The sequence below is a fragment of the Drosophila hydei genome, unplaced genomic scaffold (genome assembly GCF_003285905.1).
Source record: "Drosophila hydei strain 15085-1641.00,03,60 unplaced genomic scaffold, DhydRS2 tig00000001-arrow-pilon, whole genome shotgun sequence".
Lineage (NCBI taxonomy): Eukaryota > Metazoa > Arthropoda > Insecta > Diptera > Drosophilidae > Drosophila > Drosophila hydei.
In genome coordinates this window covers 11661729-11678819 of record NW_022045643.1, presented here as the reverse complement: position 1 = coordinate 11678819, position 17091 = coordinate 11661729, and the positions used below count along the sequence as shown (strand labels likewise).

The 17091-nt window shown below is 46.7% G+C and overlaps 2 protein-coding genes across 3 annotated transcripts; both read left to right on the top strand.

The window, feature by feature from the left end:
* Nucleotides 1–2523: 2523 nt before the first annotated feature.
* LOC111600925 (transcription factor Sox-1a) lies at nucleotides 2524–6831 on the top strand. Of its 2 annotated transcripts, none has more exons than XM_023317290.2 (3): nucleotides 2524–2838; nucleotides 3734–4317; nucleotides 5655–6831. In XM_023317290.2, the coding sequence occupies exons 2-3, from the start codon at nucleotides 3857–3859 to the stop codon at nucleotides 6304–6306; spliced, it is 1113 nt and encodes a 370-aa protein (XP_023173058.2). In that variant the 5' UTR covers nucleotides 2524–2838; nucleotides 3734–3856; the 3' UTR covers nucleotides 6307–6831. The 2 variants fall into 2 exon arrangements, with proteins under 2 accessions (XP_023173058.2, XP_023173057.2); XM_023317289.2 differs by having other exon boundaries at nucleotides 3729–4317.
* Nucleotides 6832–12395: 5564 nt separating this feature from the next.
* LOC111600944 (fat-body protein 1) lies at nucleotides 12396–16088 on the top strand. Its single transcript, XM_023317314.2, has one exon. The coding sequence runs from the start codon at nucleotides 12402–12404 to the stop codon at nucleotides 15957–15959; it is 3558 nt and encodes a 1185-aa protein (XP_023173082.2). The 5' UTR covers nucleotides 12396–12401; the 3' UTR covers nucleotides 15960–16088.
* Nucleotides 16089–17091: the final 1003 nt, after the last annotated feature.

The following is a 17091-nucleotide window of genomic DNA, read 5'->3' as shown; positions in this document are numbered from 1 at the left end:
TTCTTTTAGTGTTATAAATATTAATAGTTTAAGTTATTATTAGTTTTCAGCTAAAGGAAACTTAGTTCTAAGCCCTTTAAAGTATCTTCATTTATATGATTACACCAAAGACTATTAAAGGCTTAAAAAATTAATTTCAGAATTACTTTTGACAAAGGTCATTTTACCAAAAGGTAAAATATATTTTCTGAGAGTTCTATGACCATCAAAGGGGAAAGAGATAAAGAAATAAGAAAAAACTTGACCGGGACAAAGCCAGTTATTACTCTATACCAGCATCATCAGATTCGACTCGTTGCACGGAGAAATTTGCTTTGGCCACAGTTTGACTACTTCAGTAGCCACTGCAGAGCTCAAACTTCGCTTTTTGCATCGGTTTCGCTGAGCTCATTTAAAACACAAATCACGATTAGCGAGCCACATTTCCATTTTGGGGCTAAAAAAGTTTCGGCCGCACATGGAAATTATGGGCGATGCGGTAACGATGGCAACGATGGAGGCGATGACGACGTTGTCGGCGACTCCTCATAAATTATGGCAGCTGAAACACAGGCAAACAATGCGTAGTCAGTGGACAATGAGTGGAGGCTCAGTCGAAGCAGCCGAGGGACTGGCCAAATGTCACAGAAAGCTCTTCAAAAATACCCAAAATTATGGCAATCATGCAGCAGGCCAAGTTCCGCTGCGGTGCTGCGCTGGGTCCTTGCCAAAGTGGCGCAATGTTAGTTGGCGGAATTGAACGATGCTGTGCTCATTGTCCCGATGCCGGGCATAATAGAGCAGCCATAATGTCCATTATGCGAGAACAAATGGCAGCTGGCATAGTGTGTGCCAGGACACGATAACACTTGCCTGAAGTGAGCAGCAGCAGTAGCAGCAGTCACAGTCATAGTTAAGCGAGTGGCAGTGAGAGGAGCAGCAGAAGTCAAACAAAACTACGGCCACCAGTTGCTGCCCATTGTCTTGGCCCTGCGCCTTGGCCAATAAAATGCATTCAGCTCGCATGCAAAACAAAAACGATAAAAAAGCCGTCACCATTGAGAACGCGTCTAAGCAGCCGCAGCGCCATCCGTAGCTCCCACTCCTCCGCAGCATTGTCTATGCCATTGGCCAAAGTGCCAAGCGAGCGTCGACATGCGCGCAACGCAGCCTTGCAAAGGGACCACTGGGCTGGGGATGTGTGGGTGGCTGCCGCAGTGTGGGCAACAGTTGATAGCGCTGCCATTTTTAATATCACGGGCTAGGGGGCGTCTGCTCCCAACCCCAGCCACCGCTTTGCTAGCCAAAAACTCTACACAGCGAGTCAAGCGCTTTGGAGAGCGACGCATGCGCAAGGTGGCAAAGGAAAAACTTTTTGAAATTTGGCCGCTTTTGGCGCGAAACAGCTTGGTAAAGGTGCATCAAGTGGAGATTTTCAAAACAAACATGTTTTTAGCTCTTCTCTAAGCTTTAATTTCCGTAACAAAACTGTTTCATAAAAGACGCTCTTTTATAAGAGCGAATTGGACTACATCGACCCCCATCGCAAATCGAAGCATAACAAATTTGCTAAATTTTATGACTCCAATTATTCGGAAAATAATGGCAGTTCGGTAGAGACGGATGACGAATTTCCTGTGGAGCAGCGAGCAAACAAGGAGGGCAATTGAGCCGACACTCCCCTTCTAAACAATGGCAGCCAAAGGGTATCTCAGTGCAGCTACAATTGCATACACACACATGCATAGGGACTGGAATATGCACAAGATAATCGGGTGTTTGCGCTCTGCTCACACTTACGATCGATCGTGGGCGCAAACAAGGAGTCAGCCACAGTTCGATAAGCAACTGCGTTTTCGGTCGCGATTATCGTACACAAATCTCACCTTAAGAGAAGCATCGAAAGTGCGTGTAAATGTGGAAACGGACAAACAGGACAAACAATTGGTCAACACAAAAAGAGACCCCAGAAGACAGTTTTCGACAGCGAGAGCAAACACAAGCACAAACACAAACACAAACACAAATGCAAAATGCAGAAGGTAAGAAACGTGAGCTGCGAGCAGCAGCAGAGACAGCAAATTTTATCACTTAGCCGCCACGTTGGCGATGCCCAGCGTCGTCTTCGCGTCCTCCGAACTGTTACGACAAGAACCAAAAATAGCAACAACAACAACTCTACAAACACCCGTCGCGCATTCTCTCTCCCTCACTCTCTGTCTCTCTCTCTCTCTCTCTCTCTGGCTGGTTGTCTGCTGCTTGTTCGCTCTTTGTCGCACGCTAATTGGCTCTTGCTCGCTCCTGTGGCGCAAAGAGCGAGCAGCCAACATGCAACCACTACAATAACAAATTTACCCCCGCGCACACACACACACGCGCGCACACACACACGCACACACTCACTCGCTGTTGAGTTGATTTCAGTTTTTGTTTGCCGCTTTTCCCGTTTTTGTTCCGCCAACTGTCGCAAGTTTTCGAATGCCATCCATAGATTGTGCCCTTAGTCCATAGAATGTGTGGTTCAAATCAAAACTGTCGCGCACTCGATACGGACGCACCGGCTCCGGCAACACACTCGGCTCGGGGTTAGTTCAGTTGAAGAGGAAGCGAAGCTTCGAGCGCCGCACAAAAGCGTTTGTCAAGTGCTATTCCAAGTGTTTAGATCTGAGTTCAACTTAACTAAAGCCAAAATAAATAATGCACATTTAATAACATTTAGTGCAGCATATCTCGCAAAGGCGAAACGATTCGAAGATTAAAAGTGTCAACAAGCTCTGCATTCCTGAACAGTGTTATTAACCGAACTCCAGATCTACCCGTTCTCGGGATTACGGCACCAAATCCGCAACTGTACAAAAGGTAAGCATTCATGAATATCAGCAAAAGATAACAGCCTTAAGTGACTCATTTGACATGTGTATTTGAACATTGTTTGATTGACTGATTGACTTTTTACTTTTCCCCACATATCAATTAGTCGACTTTCTGGAATCTATCATTCTTAAGTAAACATTAGAAAGGGGTCAAGGTGCTGATATAATTCAACTACTAAGGCCTGAGCTCAACTGGTTACAACTGATCGCCGTTATGACTAGATCTTTATAAGAATAATACAATTTTGCTCATATATGTAATACATATATCTCGCACTAAAAATCCAGAAAAGCATTTGGATCTCTGCACAAACTATCGGAACTGTTTCTATATATATTTAACTATATAGTGAACTTTAGATAACATTCTCAGAAAATCTAGCGAGCAGCTATCAGTTCTTAGAGTCGTCCCCTCCTTCGGAAAAATATGTAAATTATAATTTAATGTTAGTTTAAATATTTATTGATGTCTCTGTTTGTCTTGTTGTACCTGATAAAAACTACTGAACTCAAAATATTTGTTCAATGATTCATGCCTAGTTTGCAAACATATTATTATTGGGGGAAGCCAAAGGAATTTCCAGCTTTAAAATTCCGGAAATAGTTAAATGCATATTAAAAGTACAAGGCGCCTCCTCTATGAGCATGTTTTCATATAGTTCGAGCTGAAATATTGTTCTTTTCCCAGAGCGATTACTCATTCCCAGCATTGACCCCCTCGCAGTTATCAGATTTTGTTACGTTGTCCATTGAAGCAGCCCCCATCAAGAGCGGAACCCACACACCTCACGTCTGGTACTTTGCGAGGCAAAGCGATGTGATGCCATGCCACAAACAAAGCATATCTATTGAACTCCATTACCGTTTGCATTTCAGCACAGCTCTGCCTGCAGACACATAGAGGAAACGGTCAGTGCACCGCAGTGGAGTCCCTGGATAACCCGACAGCCGGCAAGCGGGCCACTCACCTGACGCACCCAACTTCACAGTCGCAGCGCGCAGCCATGACGAGCATCTCGGCGCTGCTGCATCGCAATCACAGCCACAGCCACAGCCACATCCACAACAGCAACGGCTACACGAGCAGTGGCAGTGGGAGCAGCAGTCACAGTCATCACAGCAGCAGCCTCTCACCGCCAACGACAATCGGAGCAGCCACAACGCCGCCGCCACCACCGCCTCCAGCGGTGCCCAAGTTAGAGCAGCAGCAGCAGCAGCAGCAGCAGCAGCAGCAGCAGCAACTGCAACAACAACACAACTCCAACTCGAATGGCAGTTCGCATCATGACCACATTAAACGACCAATGAACGCGTTCATGGTGTGGTCCCGGGGACAGCGACGCAAAATGGCGCAGGACAATCCCAAAATGCACAATTCAGAGATATCGAAGCGTTTGGGTGCCGAATGGAAGTTGCTCACCGAATCACAGAAGCGTCCATTCATTGATGAGGCCAAGCGTTTGCGGTGAGTGACTGCATCTGTGTGTGTGCGTGTGTGTGTGTGTGTGTGTGTGTGTGTGTGCAAGTGGGTTTGTTGTCTGGTTACAATTTGAGCGATTAGCTAAGACAATGGGCAGCTATTGTGAGGCTCTAAAGGGGCATTGAGTAGCATTTGGAGCTCTGGGCCGGGCCACGTTCGATTGGCATATCTTGGGTAAACAGCTCTATAGATATTTTTGTGGCCCTTTGCATTTTGCATGAGACCTCAATTCGTAGGTAGAGTGTGATAAGTGAGCAATGTTTGCACTGTCTAAATCCTTTATTGATTGTATTGGACTGCCAAATGGCTGAGTAAATGTTAACTGACAATAATTAATGAGCCGTCGTTCGCGTTGCTGGGGCTTAACCTAATGGCCATTCGAATTCTTGGCTGAGGCAACCAGATACATATAAATACATAAATAAAGACAACTATCAAGTTCGAAAACAAGAAACACTGTTCAAATATTTGCCAAAGTGCGAGGCGACGCGGCGATAAGACGGCACTCGCATCGGATCGCATATCATTTCAATTTCGATTTGAAATTTACTTCTTTTGCTTATTTTCGGGCAGAGATAACAAGGCTGACCAATTAGGGTATGGGAACTGCAACAAAGCCAAAGCAGCTCAGGCACAGAAAGCAAAAGTGACAACCGCAACAACAGCATGAGCAACAGCAACAACACAATAATACACACCTTTTATCAACATTTATCGTTTGACAAACAAATGTCAACAATTGCGCATTGTTGCAGCTGGGAATGCTTACAGAATGCCTACTCCAGAGCTCCAGAACTTTGGATACACTGCCTTGCTAAACGGCATCAGATAAGCACTGAGTCTTGCAGGAGAGGTTTTATGGAAGGGTTTTGGCTTCAGTCCATATACCCTGCACAGTTCATGCCGGGTATGAGCCGCGAGAGACTTTAGCAGATACAAGATATATTGTCATGCAAATGAAAAATCCCAAAACAAATCTTTATCTATTTATATATAGCTGAAAAAGTCGAATTTCATTTATAAGAATCTTCTGTTAGACGATTCTTAAGGTTTTTCTAACATTAAAATACAGATTGGAAAACCTTTTTTCATGTTCGCTCAGTCGCTGATTAGCTGAAAGCTTTGCTCATATGCCCACACAAAGTACAGGGTATCTCTTAGTCAGTTAATTGTCATGCGGGAATTGAGCGGCTTCAGTTTTATGGCCAAGCCAACTGGGCAACAGATTGACTTTGTGATATCATCGTGATCGTTCAATCGCTTTAATATCGATGCCGTGGCCCGATCTTTGATCAATGTTTCAACATTTACTCAATTTACAGCGCGCTGCACATGAAAGAGCACCCCGACTACAAATATCGACCTCGACGCAAGCCCAAGACGCTCAACAAGTCCCCAGTGCCGGGCGGCGGTGGCGGCGGAGGCGGAACATCAGGCACAAGCTCTGGACTTACGGTCGCTGGTCAGCTGGGCAAGGATCTCGCGCAGCCGCAGCATTCGCCACATGCACAGGGCCTGCCGCATCATCATCACCACCCGCATCACCCACATCCACATCCCGCCCATGCTCATGCGCATCATCATCACGCGCAGCTGAGCGCAGTAGCAGCGGCCGCTGCCGCTGCCGCCGCCTCCCACTCCCATTCGCATTCGCCCACCTCGCTGGCCGCCAAGTATGGCTTTGGATCGCCACTAGAGCTGTCGCTGCCGCGCGTGCCCGGTGGCTTTCCGCTGGCACATTATCCGCTGGATCCAACCCTGGCGCTGGATCTGCAGGCGCGTCTGCAGGCCATGTACGCCGGCAGCATCTATCATCCATGGCGCTATTTGCCACTGATCAGTCCAGATACTCCGCCCTCACCACCCAGCAGCAGCGGCACAGGCATCTCGTCCTACGGCTGTGTCAAGTCATCCAAGTCCTCGCCCGTCGCAGTCGTCCCAGCGCTGGCCACAACGCCGCCCAACATTATTTGACCGACTCCGCTGCGCTACGGCGCTGCCGCTGCGGAGCATGCGGTCTAAATTTGGAGCAACCACAGCAACTAAGTACCGCCCCGCCCCCCACACCCCACCCAAACTGGCAGCAGCCATCAGATCTGCCCACTTACTTCTGTAGGACCCTAGTATTAGCCGAATCTTTGTGTGTTTCTGTTTTATGTTGCGTGTTTCTGTTTCTGTTTCTGTTTCTGTTCGCCCCCTCCCGGACTACGTCTATGACTATTCACTTTGGTTATGTGGTACTTAGCTATGTATATAAACAACAATCAATATATATGAGGATATGCTATCCGAAAAGACATACAACAAATTCCACACTGCAGAAATTTGAACGGAAACTAAATAAATAAAACTCAAATTGTTCCTATCAACCTGCTACATGAGTATATTCTTGATTAGATGCAACCAACTCTGGGTAAGCCTTGCAGTTGTCATTATCACTGAAGAGCCCAGGACATTTCAGAACAGTTTGAACAAATTCGAATCGAAACTAAGCAGTTTAGTTACCACAAATCAAATCTATAGCTTAACATAGTCTTAATTGCTCCTAAGTTCTTAGTGCTTTATATATATATTGTTGGCCCGATCTTGTGTAATATATATGCGTATATAAAAAATCTATATTTTAATGTGATACAAAACGAAAGGCAAATTATAACTGTAAACGAATAAAGGATTTTTAAATAGCTCACGCCCCACTGATTGCTGCATACACTTGTAACGCGAACAGCACGAACACCAACACCTAAGCCAATACCAATTCCCAGCCTAACCACCCGACCTGCCAGGCAATCTGTCAGCAGTCAACCGCCAGGGGGCGCCACAGGCGCGTGAATAATAACGACAATGTTTGCTGATGCGTTGATTATTAGTTTAAATCGCCGGCCGCTCGAGGGGTTGTCTACTGTTCGGCGGGGGTTGCTCAACGCTCAACGCTCAACGCTCTCAACTCTTAATGCTTAATGGGATTCACTACGCCCACTTGTTTATGCAACCGACTGTAAGTTGCGATGAGGCGTGGCGAGCAAGCGAGCTCGGCTAAAAAACAATTGACACCTTTTCAGCTGAGAACGAAAACAAAGAAGCAGCCCGCAGTTGCTGGCCACGGGGTGGCAGGGACAGTGCGCTGTGTGGCAATTGCGACAGCATCATAACCAGCTCAAAAGCCGCACATAAAACTCACACAAATGCCACGCTGCAGCGCAGCCAAAGTACTGATAAGAAAGCGAACGCGCGACGTCTGCCCAAAGAGCGAAACCCCCCAACCAATGCAGCCCCCACCCTCAGGCTGACAACCTCAACCCGGCTGCCAAAAGTCCTGCGCTGATTGTCTGCACAGTCACACACACACACACACACACACACACAGACACACACTCAAAGAGACAGAGCAAAAGCGAATGAGAGCTCACGTCTGGCTGCCTTTTGTTGCCGCAAGGTCGTTTTTATAGTGTCCTGGTCCGAGACCCAGAGACCCGGCAATAAAGACAGTCCCTCTCTATTTGTATTTGACCTCACCTCGGCCCAAATGCCAGAGCCGAGTCGCAGTCACAGTGCAAATCACTTGTGCGAGACACTACCAAATACTACAAAAATATTTGCCCAATGAAGTTGTCAGCCAGCCCACAAGGCGCTCAGGACAATAAGCCCCACAGCCTCAAGCCCCAACGAGAGCAGACCGGAAGCCAGATGAGGGCATTTCTTGAATGTGCTTGTCAAGCTGTAGCCGAGCAGCAAAGATCTGGTAATTAAGTGATATAGCAATAGCTATAGTCAAGTAAATAATTAGTTAACAGTTGGTGAGGCTTAGCCTGGTTGTATGCAACATTCTCTTGCCTTGGATTATAAGCTATTGAAAGAATGGAAACAATATTGCTTTTTCCGTTCGCATAAGATGTTTACGGATTCTGCACCAGGTCTACCGGCAGAGACAACAATGGCTGGCAAATCAATTATCAAAATTTAACGGGTCAACTACTTACAGCCCTCTGCAGAAGTCAATAGCTATCAAAACTAGCAGACACGCGCAGGACACGTGCACTCAACCCAAAGGCCAATACCAAAGCACACACACAAGCACACACACTACTCACACTTTAAGAGCTCTTTCAATTTCATTCTCTCAAGTCACTTGTTTCAAGGCAAACAAAAACTGCGAGTGGAGCGCGCAAAGGACAAACGGAAAACGTGTGAAATGAAAGTTGTTTGATTTGCTCTATGCGGTTGCTGGGCATGGAAGGAGGAGAGGAGAACCAGCCGGCACTCTGTGGGCGGGAATGAAGAGGTGACAAAGGCCGCACTGGGAGTAGTAGCTCAGATATCTTCCCCTCCTATACAGCCCACACTGTAGTACAAATTTTTGTTTTATTTATTTGGAACGACGTCGCCCTTACTCTTTGCTCTTCGCCCTTCGCCCCTCGCCCGTCGCCCGTCGCCCTTCGCTCTTCGCCCTTTCTCATTTTTTCTTCTGCTATTTCATTCCTGGCACACTCACATCCGTTTCGATAAAAAGAAATATTTTCTTTTTGCCATGCGTTGCTGCGGCACTTTTCTTTTGCCCTGGCGCTTCATTATTACTATGAAGTAGTATATTTATATTTATTTTTTGCTCCTTGTTATTATTTTGCTGAAGTTGGCGCTTTAAGGTAGCCTCGGCCATGGCCCATTACGCAGAGGATATTGTGGGGCCATGAATCAATTGGGCAATGTCCATTGGCCGGAAATATGGCGAACCGAAAAAGATGGCACTCCATTTGCATCTCTTATTATTTGGGAGGAATGGGGCTGTAGGGACTTGACTTCTAAGCTTTTTCTTTCCAGGCAGCTGCTGCCTGTGTGCCACATAATCGCGTGTAATAAATTTTAATTTTTTAAGCATTTGTAAGCAGTTTTATCGGCCCAACAAAGGACTACATTTTTTAAGTGCCAAGCCAGCCAAAAAAGGATATAAGATTAAGACGCCAAGGCGAAGATGAGACATAAAAAACGCCAAGCAAATTAGCGACCCAGTCGAGGAACGCACAACGGCTTAGGGAGGAGGATAAAGCAGTCAGACAAGGCTGCTCCGGCATCTTCTTCTTCTGCTCTGCTACTGTGGTTTATCACGCCCACTGCGTCAACGGATATCCGACGCATGGAAGACAAACAAAAAAGGCATTAAATCGCATTTAAGTCAAGGCGAGACGCAGCAGTGAAACGAAACCAACCACCGCTGCCCCTCTCCAACCGGCTTATACCTCATTTGCTTGGCAGAAGGCTGGCAAGGATGACGACAGGCAAAGATACTGATGCCTTGACATTCCCACTTCAGTGTGAAGGATACGCACAGCTTATCGAATGGCTGTGGGGCTACTACAGAGTGCGAAGCTTAAAGTGGAATCATAGATAACAATGTCTTATATTGAAACTGGAATATAGTATGGTCTTAGCGTTAAAATTTGAATTCACGTTGTTCATGCCACATCGAGTACAAATAAAAACAATAACAATACGAAATTACCATACAGAATAAATGACATTTTGTTTCACAATTTATATTTTCAATAACAAAAAAGTTTCAATTGGGTGCCAGATAAAGAGCTGTCAGACTGCATTAATGCAATTGACCATGGACAGGATGACTGTGTACAAAAGTTATGCCTGGACCCTGTGCTCCAACAAATGAGCCTGTCAGCAATTAAACCGAGCACTGAGCAGCGGCATTCAGCGAGAGAGGAGCTGCAAATGCATTCGCCAACAATGCCAGGCTCCTTTTTAGTTAGTTTTTTTCTGCAGTAGGTACGCCGCCCACACAGCAGTCAGTCGACATGCAGGAGTGGACTGCTGGCCAGCAGTACAAAGGAGCAATTAATGCAAAATTGTCGCTGCATAATTGCTGAACATGCAGCTGAAGCAACAGCACCAACAACACCAGCATCAGCACCAGCAGCAGCAGCTGAGCATAAAGAAGCAATTAATGGCGCACAAGTGCGCCTGGCATGCATAAAAATGCTGAGCCTTCAGCTTCTTGCTGCAAAAAGTTGAAAAAGTGCAACGGCAGAGGCCAAATCAAAGTTGCTGACCATTTGGCTGCTCGGCAAACAATTGCAATTACATTAGAAAAGACAGCAACAGCAGCAGCAACAATGCCAACAGTTTAGTCCCAGCAATGTGGCACCCACGTAGCGCGTTCACTTCCGTTGCATGCCAGGCACGTTGCAAATTGTCGCAACGCAGCGCATCCAAAAAGTAGCAAAAAATGACTGTCAACACACAAAAGCCACGGCCAAACGAATTGCCAATTTAAATGTGAATAGAAAAATTGCAATCGCCCCTTCAGAGCTGACAGAATCCTTTCACAATCGCCAATCACTTGGTTGTCCCAATCACAACAATGGCTACGACCCCACTGCTGCCCGCGTTACAGCTGCTCAGATGCTACTAGCTACACTGTTATGTATTGAACGTAGCGCATTGAAAAATGTATGCACAAATTTTTTAGCTGCTTTAGGTGTAAGTTATACAGTTGTGAAGAGCTTAAATTGCACTCTTCTCAATTATATATGTTATCTCAAGAATACATATTTTGAACTTTTAAGAGACTCACATAAAAGATTAGCAATAGCGAGCAGTGATATGTATCGAAAGCTGGGCGTATAGAAATCGATATCGTTTCTTCATATATCGATATCTTAAAACCAAGTCGAATCATCGCACATCCCTATTCAAAGCACCAACAGATCGTGAAATTAAAAATGACACAACTGTTAATATGATGCGTATTTAAGTTTTTCATTTTAGCATGCAATAGTAAATACATTTTTATTTTTATACTAATTCACGAAATGAAAAGAGTATATTGGGTTTGTGCATAATCCATCTTGATGTTCGCACGTCCGTCCGTATAAACGTAAACAAATTGCTGATATTGAAGCTAATATGTACTCGTTGGTATCCCTCTCTAACAAACACTTAAGACTCGTAAACAATCAAAAAAATATATATATTATATACATACATATATATCTATGCTTGTTGGTGGAATGGCAAATAAGTTAATCTTCCACAGTTTTAGAACTTGAAGCTTAAAATTTGGCACGGGAGTTACTGTTAAGATCCACTACAGATCGACAACGACTAGGAGTGAGGCAATTTGGGAGAGACTATGTTGTAACTATCTTGTATACCCTGTTGTAATCATAACAAATTTACAAGTCCAATATTTGACTGTTACATTAGGGGCGTGGCTAATCGTGAACAGCTATATATTAGAAATTTTACGGGTAAGTTACTATTTACCTTCATTTTTGATTAAGCAATTTGGTAAGTTGTATACTAACTAATTATATAGAGCTCAACAATGTTACAGTTGTACGAGTATGACACACACCTGCTACGTTCCAATCTATTAATCTGAACAAAAGAGTTATGATCTAAAGAGGAGGCCTAAAACAGCAATATATGTACACATCATGTGCTTTGTTTTCATACATAATATGCCAGTCGGTTCATTCGAAGCTTGTGCAGATAACTTGCAGCCTGCATGGTAGCAAAATTCGAGCTATTAACGCTCAAACAAAGGCAGCAAACAAGGGGTCGACGGACTAATTAAGCAGCATCTTCGTGTGACCCGTTATCTGCATCAGCAACCAATCAACCCAGCGAATGCAGTGTCCGTGCAGCCAGTATGCAATCTGTTGGCCTTTGACTTCGATTTCGAACCAGCCAGAAGACCTGTCTATAAGTAATTGCATAATGTACTTTGGGATTGAACTGATAAACATTTGGTTGCCAGTTCAGATCGAATGCTGAAATCATTTACGTAGGCCTAGCCTGGGCGATAAGAATGGGTATAAATTCGCCGTGGAGACCAGCTGAAAATGCAGTCGTCTTCTGGTTTGCAAGGAAGTAGCTACTTACAAGATGAATAAGTTTCTTGTGCTAGCAGTCTGTGTGCTCGGCACAGTGTCCGCTGGTCGCATTGTCCAGCGTGACTATCAGAGGAACATTGGCAGTGGTAAGTTGCCAGCTGGGGTAAAGCCTTAATTCCAAATGATCTTAATTATTTTGCAGTTGATCAGCGCGTCGAGCGCATGTCCAGGGAGGACTTGCAACGCCAAAAGTTTCTTCTGGACATTGTGCAACGTGTTCAGCAGCCATTGCAGCAGGATGATCTTATAAAGCAGGACCAGGGCCTTATCATCGATCCAGGATACTATCGTGGTGGAATTGATAATGAAATGCAGCGTGTGATCGATATGGATCGTCAGCGCCGTCTCCTAGATGAGCACGAGGTCTACAGCATTCGCAATGTGGAGCATGTTCAGCAGCTGCGTGGCGTCTATCGCCTGCTGGTGCGCGCCATCGACTTTGAGACACTGCAGCGTAATGTTGTCTATCTGAGACGTAACGTTAATCCCGTGCTGCTGATCAATGCCCTAACACTAGCCATCCGCGATCGCGAGGACACCCAATCATTAATCATTCCTGCTGTGCAGGAGATATTGCCCGAGCTGTATCTAGACCAGCAGACACTGGAGCGCGTGCAGCGTATACAAGCGGAGATTGAGAACAGCCCACGACCCTCTTTCGTAGATGTCGTCGGACTAGGCCAACGTATCCGTCAGATGAATCCCGTGATGCGTATGGTAATGCCTTGGCGCGATCTGCACATGCAGCTGGCCCTTCGAAAGCAGCAGATGTGGCAGCAGATCCAAAATCGTGTGGTGTTGCCCCTGCAGGGCACTCAGCAGGATCAGGGCATTTCACTGCTAACTGAAGACATCGGCATGCGCAATTTTATGCAAGGTCTAATCCAAGAACTGGCGCTCCTTGAGGAGAGCTCGAATGCCCGCCAACTGACCAACAACTACTTGGAAAGGGAAATAGAATTGGAAGGGGAGGGAAATCGCCAAGACTACTACGATATCAATAACGATCGTCTGCTGGGAATTAACCGCCGCCGTGTGCCCCAACAGCAAAACGAAGACGAGGACATCTATGACAACCAGCGCGAGCGTGTTTCGAGCTCAATGCGCCGTGACGATGATGATGATGAAGAGGTACAATTCGAAACTCAATTGCATGGCACTCGTGTTCCTCTGCTGCGTAACATAGGTCAAGGAATTAGACGCGTGTTGAGCGGTAACTGGGGAGAACGCTCCATGACCAGTGACGTCAACGAATTGCCCACAGTGGATGTTCGCAGCGATCGCTTGTTGCATGTTGGTCGTCGTCGCCAGAACTTGAACCGCAACGAACCTGAGGATGAGCAGCAGCAGTGGCGCTTGAGGGGCATTGTGCGTGGTGAACGGCTAAGTGAGGGCCGCCGTGTGGATCAGGAAATGACTGGCAACCGCAGAATCTTAAATGAAGATAACATGCAAGACCTTACTGATAACTTGCAATCCGTTCCTCGTAATGATGAGCGCCTGGTGCACATCAATAGACGTCGCCTGGGTCAAACAACCGATACCATCTCGCCGCGTCGAGTTAGCCCGATTGGAGTAGGCCGCAGTGTGGGTACCATAAATGATGAGGACATTATTCAGCTGATGCGCAGTGATAACCGTCTGAATCAATTGGGCGATGAGGAGATCTTGGAGATGGTGCGCCGCAACCGTCAGCTTAAGGAGCAAACGCTACAGGGCCGCTTCATGGGCATTGTACGTGGCGATCGCCTGAGCGAGGGTCGTCGTGTTGGTGACGTTGATGCCATTCGGGATGAAGACATTTTGCAGTTGATACGCAGTGATAACCGCCTGAAAGAAATGAGCGATGAGGAGATCATTGAGATGGTGCGTCGCAACCGTCAGCGCAAAGAACAAACCCAACAAGAACGCTTCATGGGCATTGTACGTGGCGATCGACTAAGCGAGGGCCGTCGCGTTGATGACGTTGATGCCTGGAGGAATGATGACGTTATGCAGTCGATACGCAGTGGCAGCCGTCTGGGCCAGATAAGCAATGATGACATCAGCGAGATGCTGCGTCGCAAGCAACAGGAACGCTTCATGCGTGTTGACCGTCAGGACGAAAGCATGCGCAGTGCAACTGACAACCTCCAAACCGTGCGCCGTGATGACGAGCGATTGGTCCATATCAATAGACGTCGCATTAGTCAGTCCACGGACAACACAAGTCCGCGTCGTGTTAACACAATTGCAGAGGGTCGTCGCGTTGATGGCGAGGATACAATGAAAGTTGAGGACATTATGCGTCTAATCCGCAGCGACAATCGTCTAAGTGAGCTCAGCGATGATGAGATCGTTGAGATGCTGCGTCGCAATCGCCAGCGCAAAGACCAGGAACAAAAACTGAACATGGAGCAGGGACACCGCTACCGACGCAGCTTGGCCAACACCTTGGATGAGTCCACGACTCGTCGAAGTGAAATGCTGCTGCAGACCCTGCGCCAGTTGTTGGCACGCCTGAACCAGGAACGTATTGCCATGCGAATGGTCAATGACGAATATCAGCTAATCGACAATTCCCGCCTGAACAAGCCCAACCAAGACATTTCTCAGCGTTATGCTGTCCGCTTGAACGACAGGCGCTTGGACTCCCGTCGCAATCGAGTTCTGCTTGAGCAAATCAATGTCATTGAGGGTCGGCTGCAACAGGTGATTGGCCGTGTGATCAGCGAGATTAGCAACGGCAACGTCGGTAGATCTACCATGAAGCAGATTGACGAGCAGCTGCGCCTGGAGCGTCTAATTGGCGATGTTCTTATTGGTCGCATAGGAGATATAGGAATCCTGCGCATATTGCGTGAGCTGCTTCAGGATGCGACTGTTCGCATGGATCGCTCTGGACTGGGCATCAGCATGGGTGACCGCGTGCTGCAGTACACACTGCGCAGAATAATAGGCATTGTGGATGAAATACGCGAACAGCAGTTGGGCGTCTATAATCGTGGAATCCTGGACTTGCAGGATGTTGTCATTAACGATCTGCGCGTCGACAAGCTGCGCACTTTCATCGAGGACGGCGACATTGATGTGACCAGCCTGGTTGATCAGCCTCAGCAATCACAAGTGGTGGTGCGACAACGCCGTCTGAACAACAAGCCCTTCACCATCGACATGGACATAAGCGCTAAGAGCCCACGTGATGTGATCATTCGCCTGTTTTTGGGACCTCGTCAGGATGCTAATGGCCGTGAGCTGCCCCTGGAGCAGCGTCGCTCCGACTTTGTGCTTCTAGATGCCATCAATACCCAACTGCAGACTGGCCGCAATCGCATTCAGTACCGCTCCACGAACATTGCCTGGACCACACGTGATGCCACGCCCTACAGCGAGATCTACCGTCGTGTGATGACTGCACTGCGCGGTGAACAGGACCAGCTGATAATAAGTGATCTGGTTGGCGAGAATGGCAGCTTCCCTCAGCGCTTGCTGTTGCCTCGTGGTCGCCCCGAGGGCCTGCCCATGCAGTTGCTTGCGATTGTCTCGCCCGTCGAGCGTCTGCAACTCGAGCTTCCCGTTCGCATGAAGCGCCTGGATGGCGTTATGGGCATTAGCATGGCTTCCATTGTGGACAACCGTCCTCTGGGCTTTCCGCTGGATCGACGAATTGAAAACGAGCAGCTGCTGCTGGACCTGCCCAACGTGCAACTGCATGATGTGCTGATTGTTAGCGAGAACTAAGGAGGAAACCAAGTGCCATACCTTTCCCCGGCCGACTGACCGCTCTAGTGACCTGAATTAATTCGTTTTCTGATGTCTCCGAAATGTAATAATTATATATAATAATTTCTTTCTTGTGTAATCCCTAAATAAAGCTATGCAAGTGATGCATATGTGCATTAAAAACCCGTCTGACGTTTCACCAGCCTTACCTCAACTGCTGCCATTTGCCATTGGCAATAACACTTGCAACCGAGAGGATTTTCTAATTTTGAATGGCCGTTCTTAATGCAAATTGCATGGCATTGCTGGAAAGGAGAGGGGTGATTAGGACGCCCCCAACAAAAGCCGCCCACAAAAGCACTTTCATATTATGTTCGGGGCAGACAATGCATAGCTGGCAGGCAGTTGTTTGCTGTCACTATAATAGACTTTTCTTATTCTTGCCACACAACTCAATTTGCAACAACGAGAGGCGAGACCCACTCCGCAGCTATGTGTATGTACGTATATCTGGGCCGTCGCAGACGCCCAGCGAAGCGTCAATTGCCAAATTAATTGGCCGTAAAAAATTGAAAATGAAAATATAATCACACTTTCCGTTGTGAAGCTGTCAGGCTGTGGCTGTAGCTGTAGCTGTGGCTGTGGCTGTGGCTGTGGCTGTGGCCGTGGCTGTCACTGGCTCAGCTCGAAACGATTTCAGCTTTTAACCCTCCGCTTCAGAACAGTTTTCTCATCAAGGCAGACACTGGCTGCGTTGGCCAACCATAGAACAGCAGACATTTCGCTGCAGGCGCTCCAAAGTTGCATTTTTCCAAGCAGCCTTCTACCACGGCCCTGGAATATTGATACTCTCCAAAAGAGTCTGTGACGAATTGCGCCAACAGGCCATATACCTTATGCATAAAATTGGGATATTTTAACAGTATTTTATATCCAGATGTGTCGCATCTAGTTATTCACAAACGTGAGTGTAGAGTATTGAATGTTCGTATTATTTTATTTGAGTTTCACCTTCTTCACAATATCATCAAATATTATAAATGTTATGTATAGCAAGGTATAATCACATAAACCTTCTGTCAGTCCTATAGACATAGCGTAGAGTATCGTCAGTTCGTATGATGTTGATTTAAATTGGTTTTTATGCTGG

Excerpts from the sequence above, each read along its gene's own strand:
- LOC111600944 (XM_023317314.2), top strand. The coding sequence starts at position 12,402 with ATGTCCAGGGAGGACTTGCAACGCCAAAAGTTTCTTCTGGACATTGTG.
- LOC111600925 (XM_023317290.2), top strand. The coding sequence starts at position 3,857 with ATGACGAGCATCTCGGCGCTGCTGCATCGCAATCACAGCCACAGCCAC. Across the intron at positions 4,318-5,654 it reads GATGAGGCCAAGCGTTTGCG|CGCGCTGCACATGAAAGAGC; the intron begins GTGAGTGACTGC and ends CTCAATTTACAG.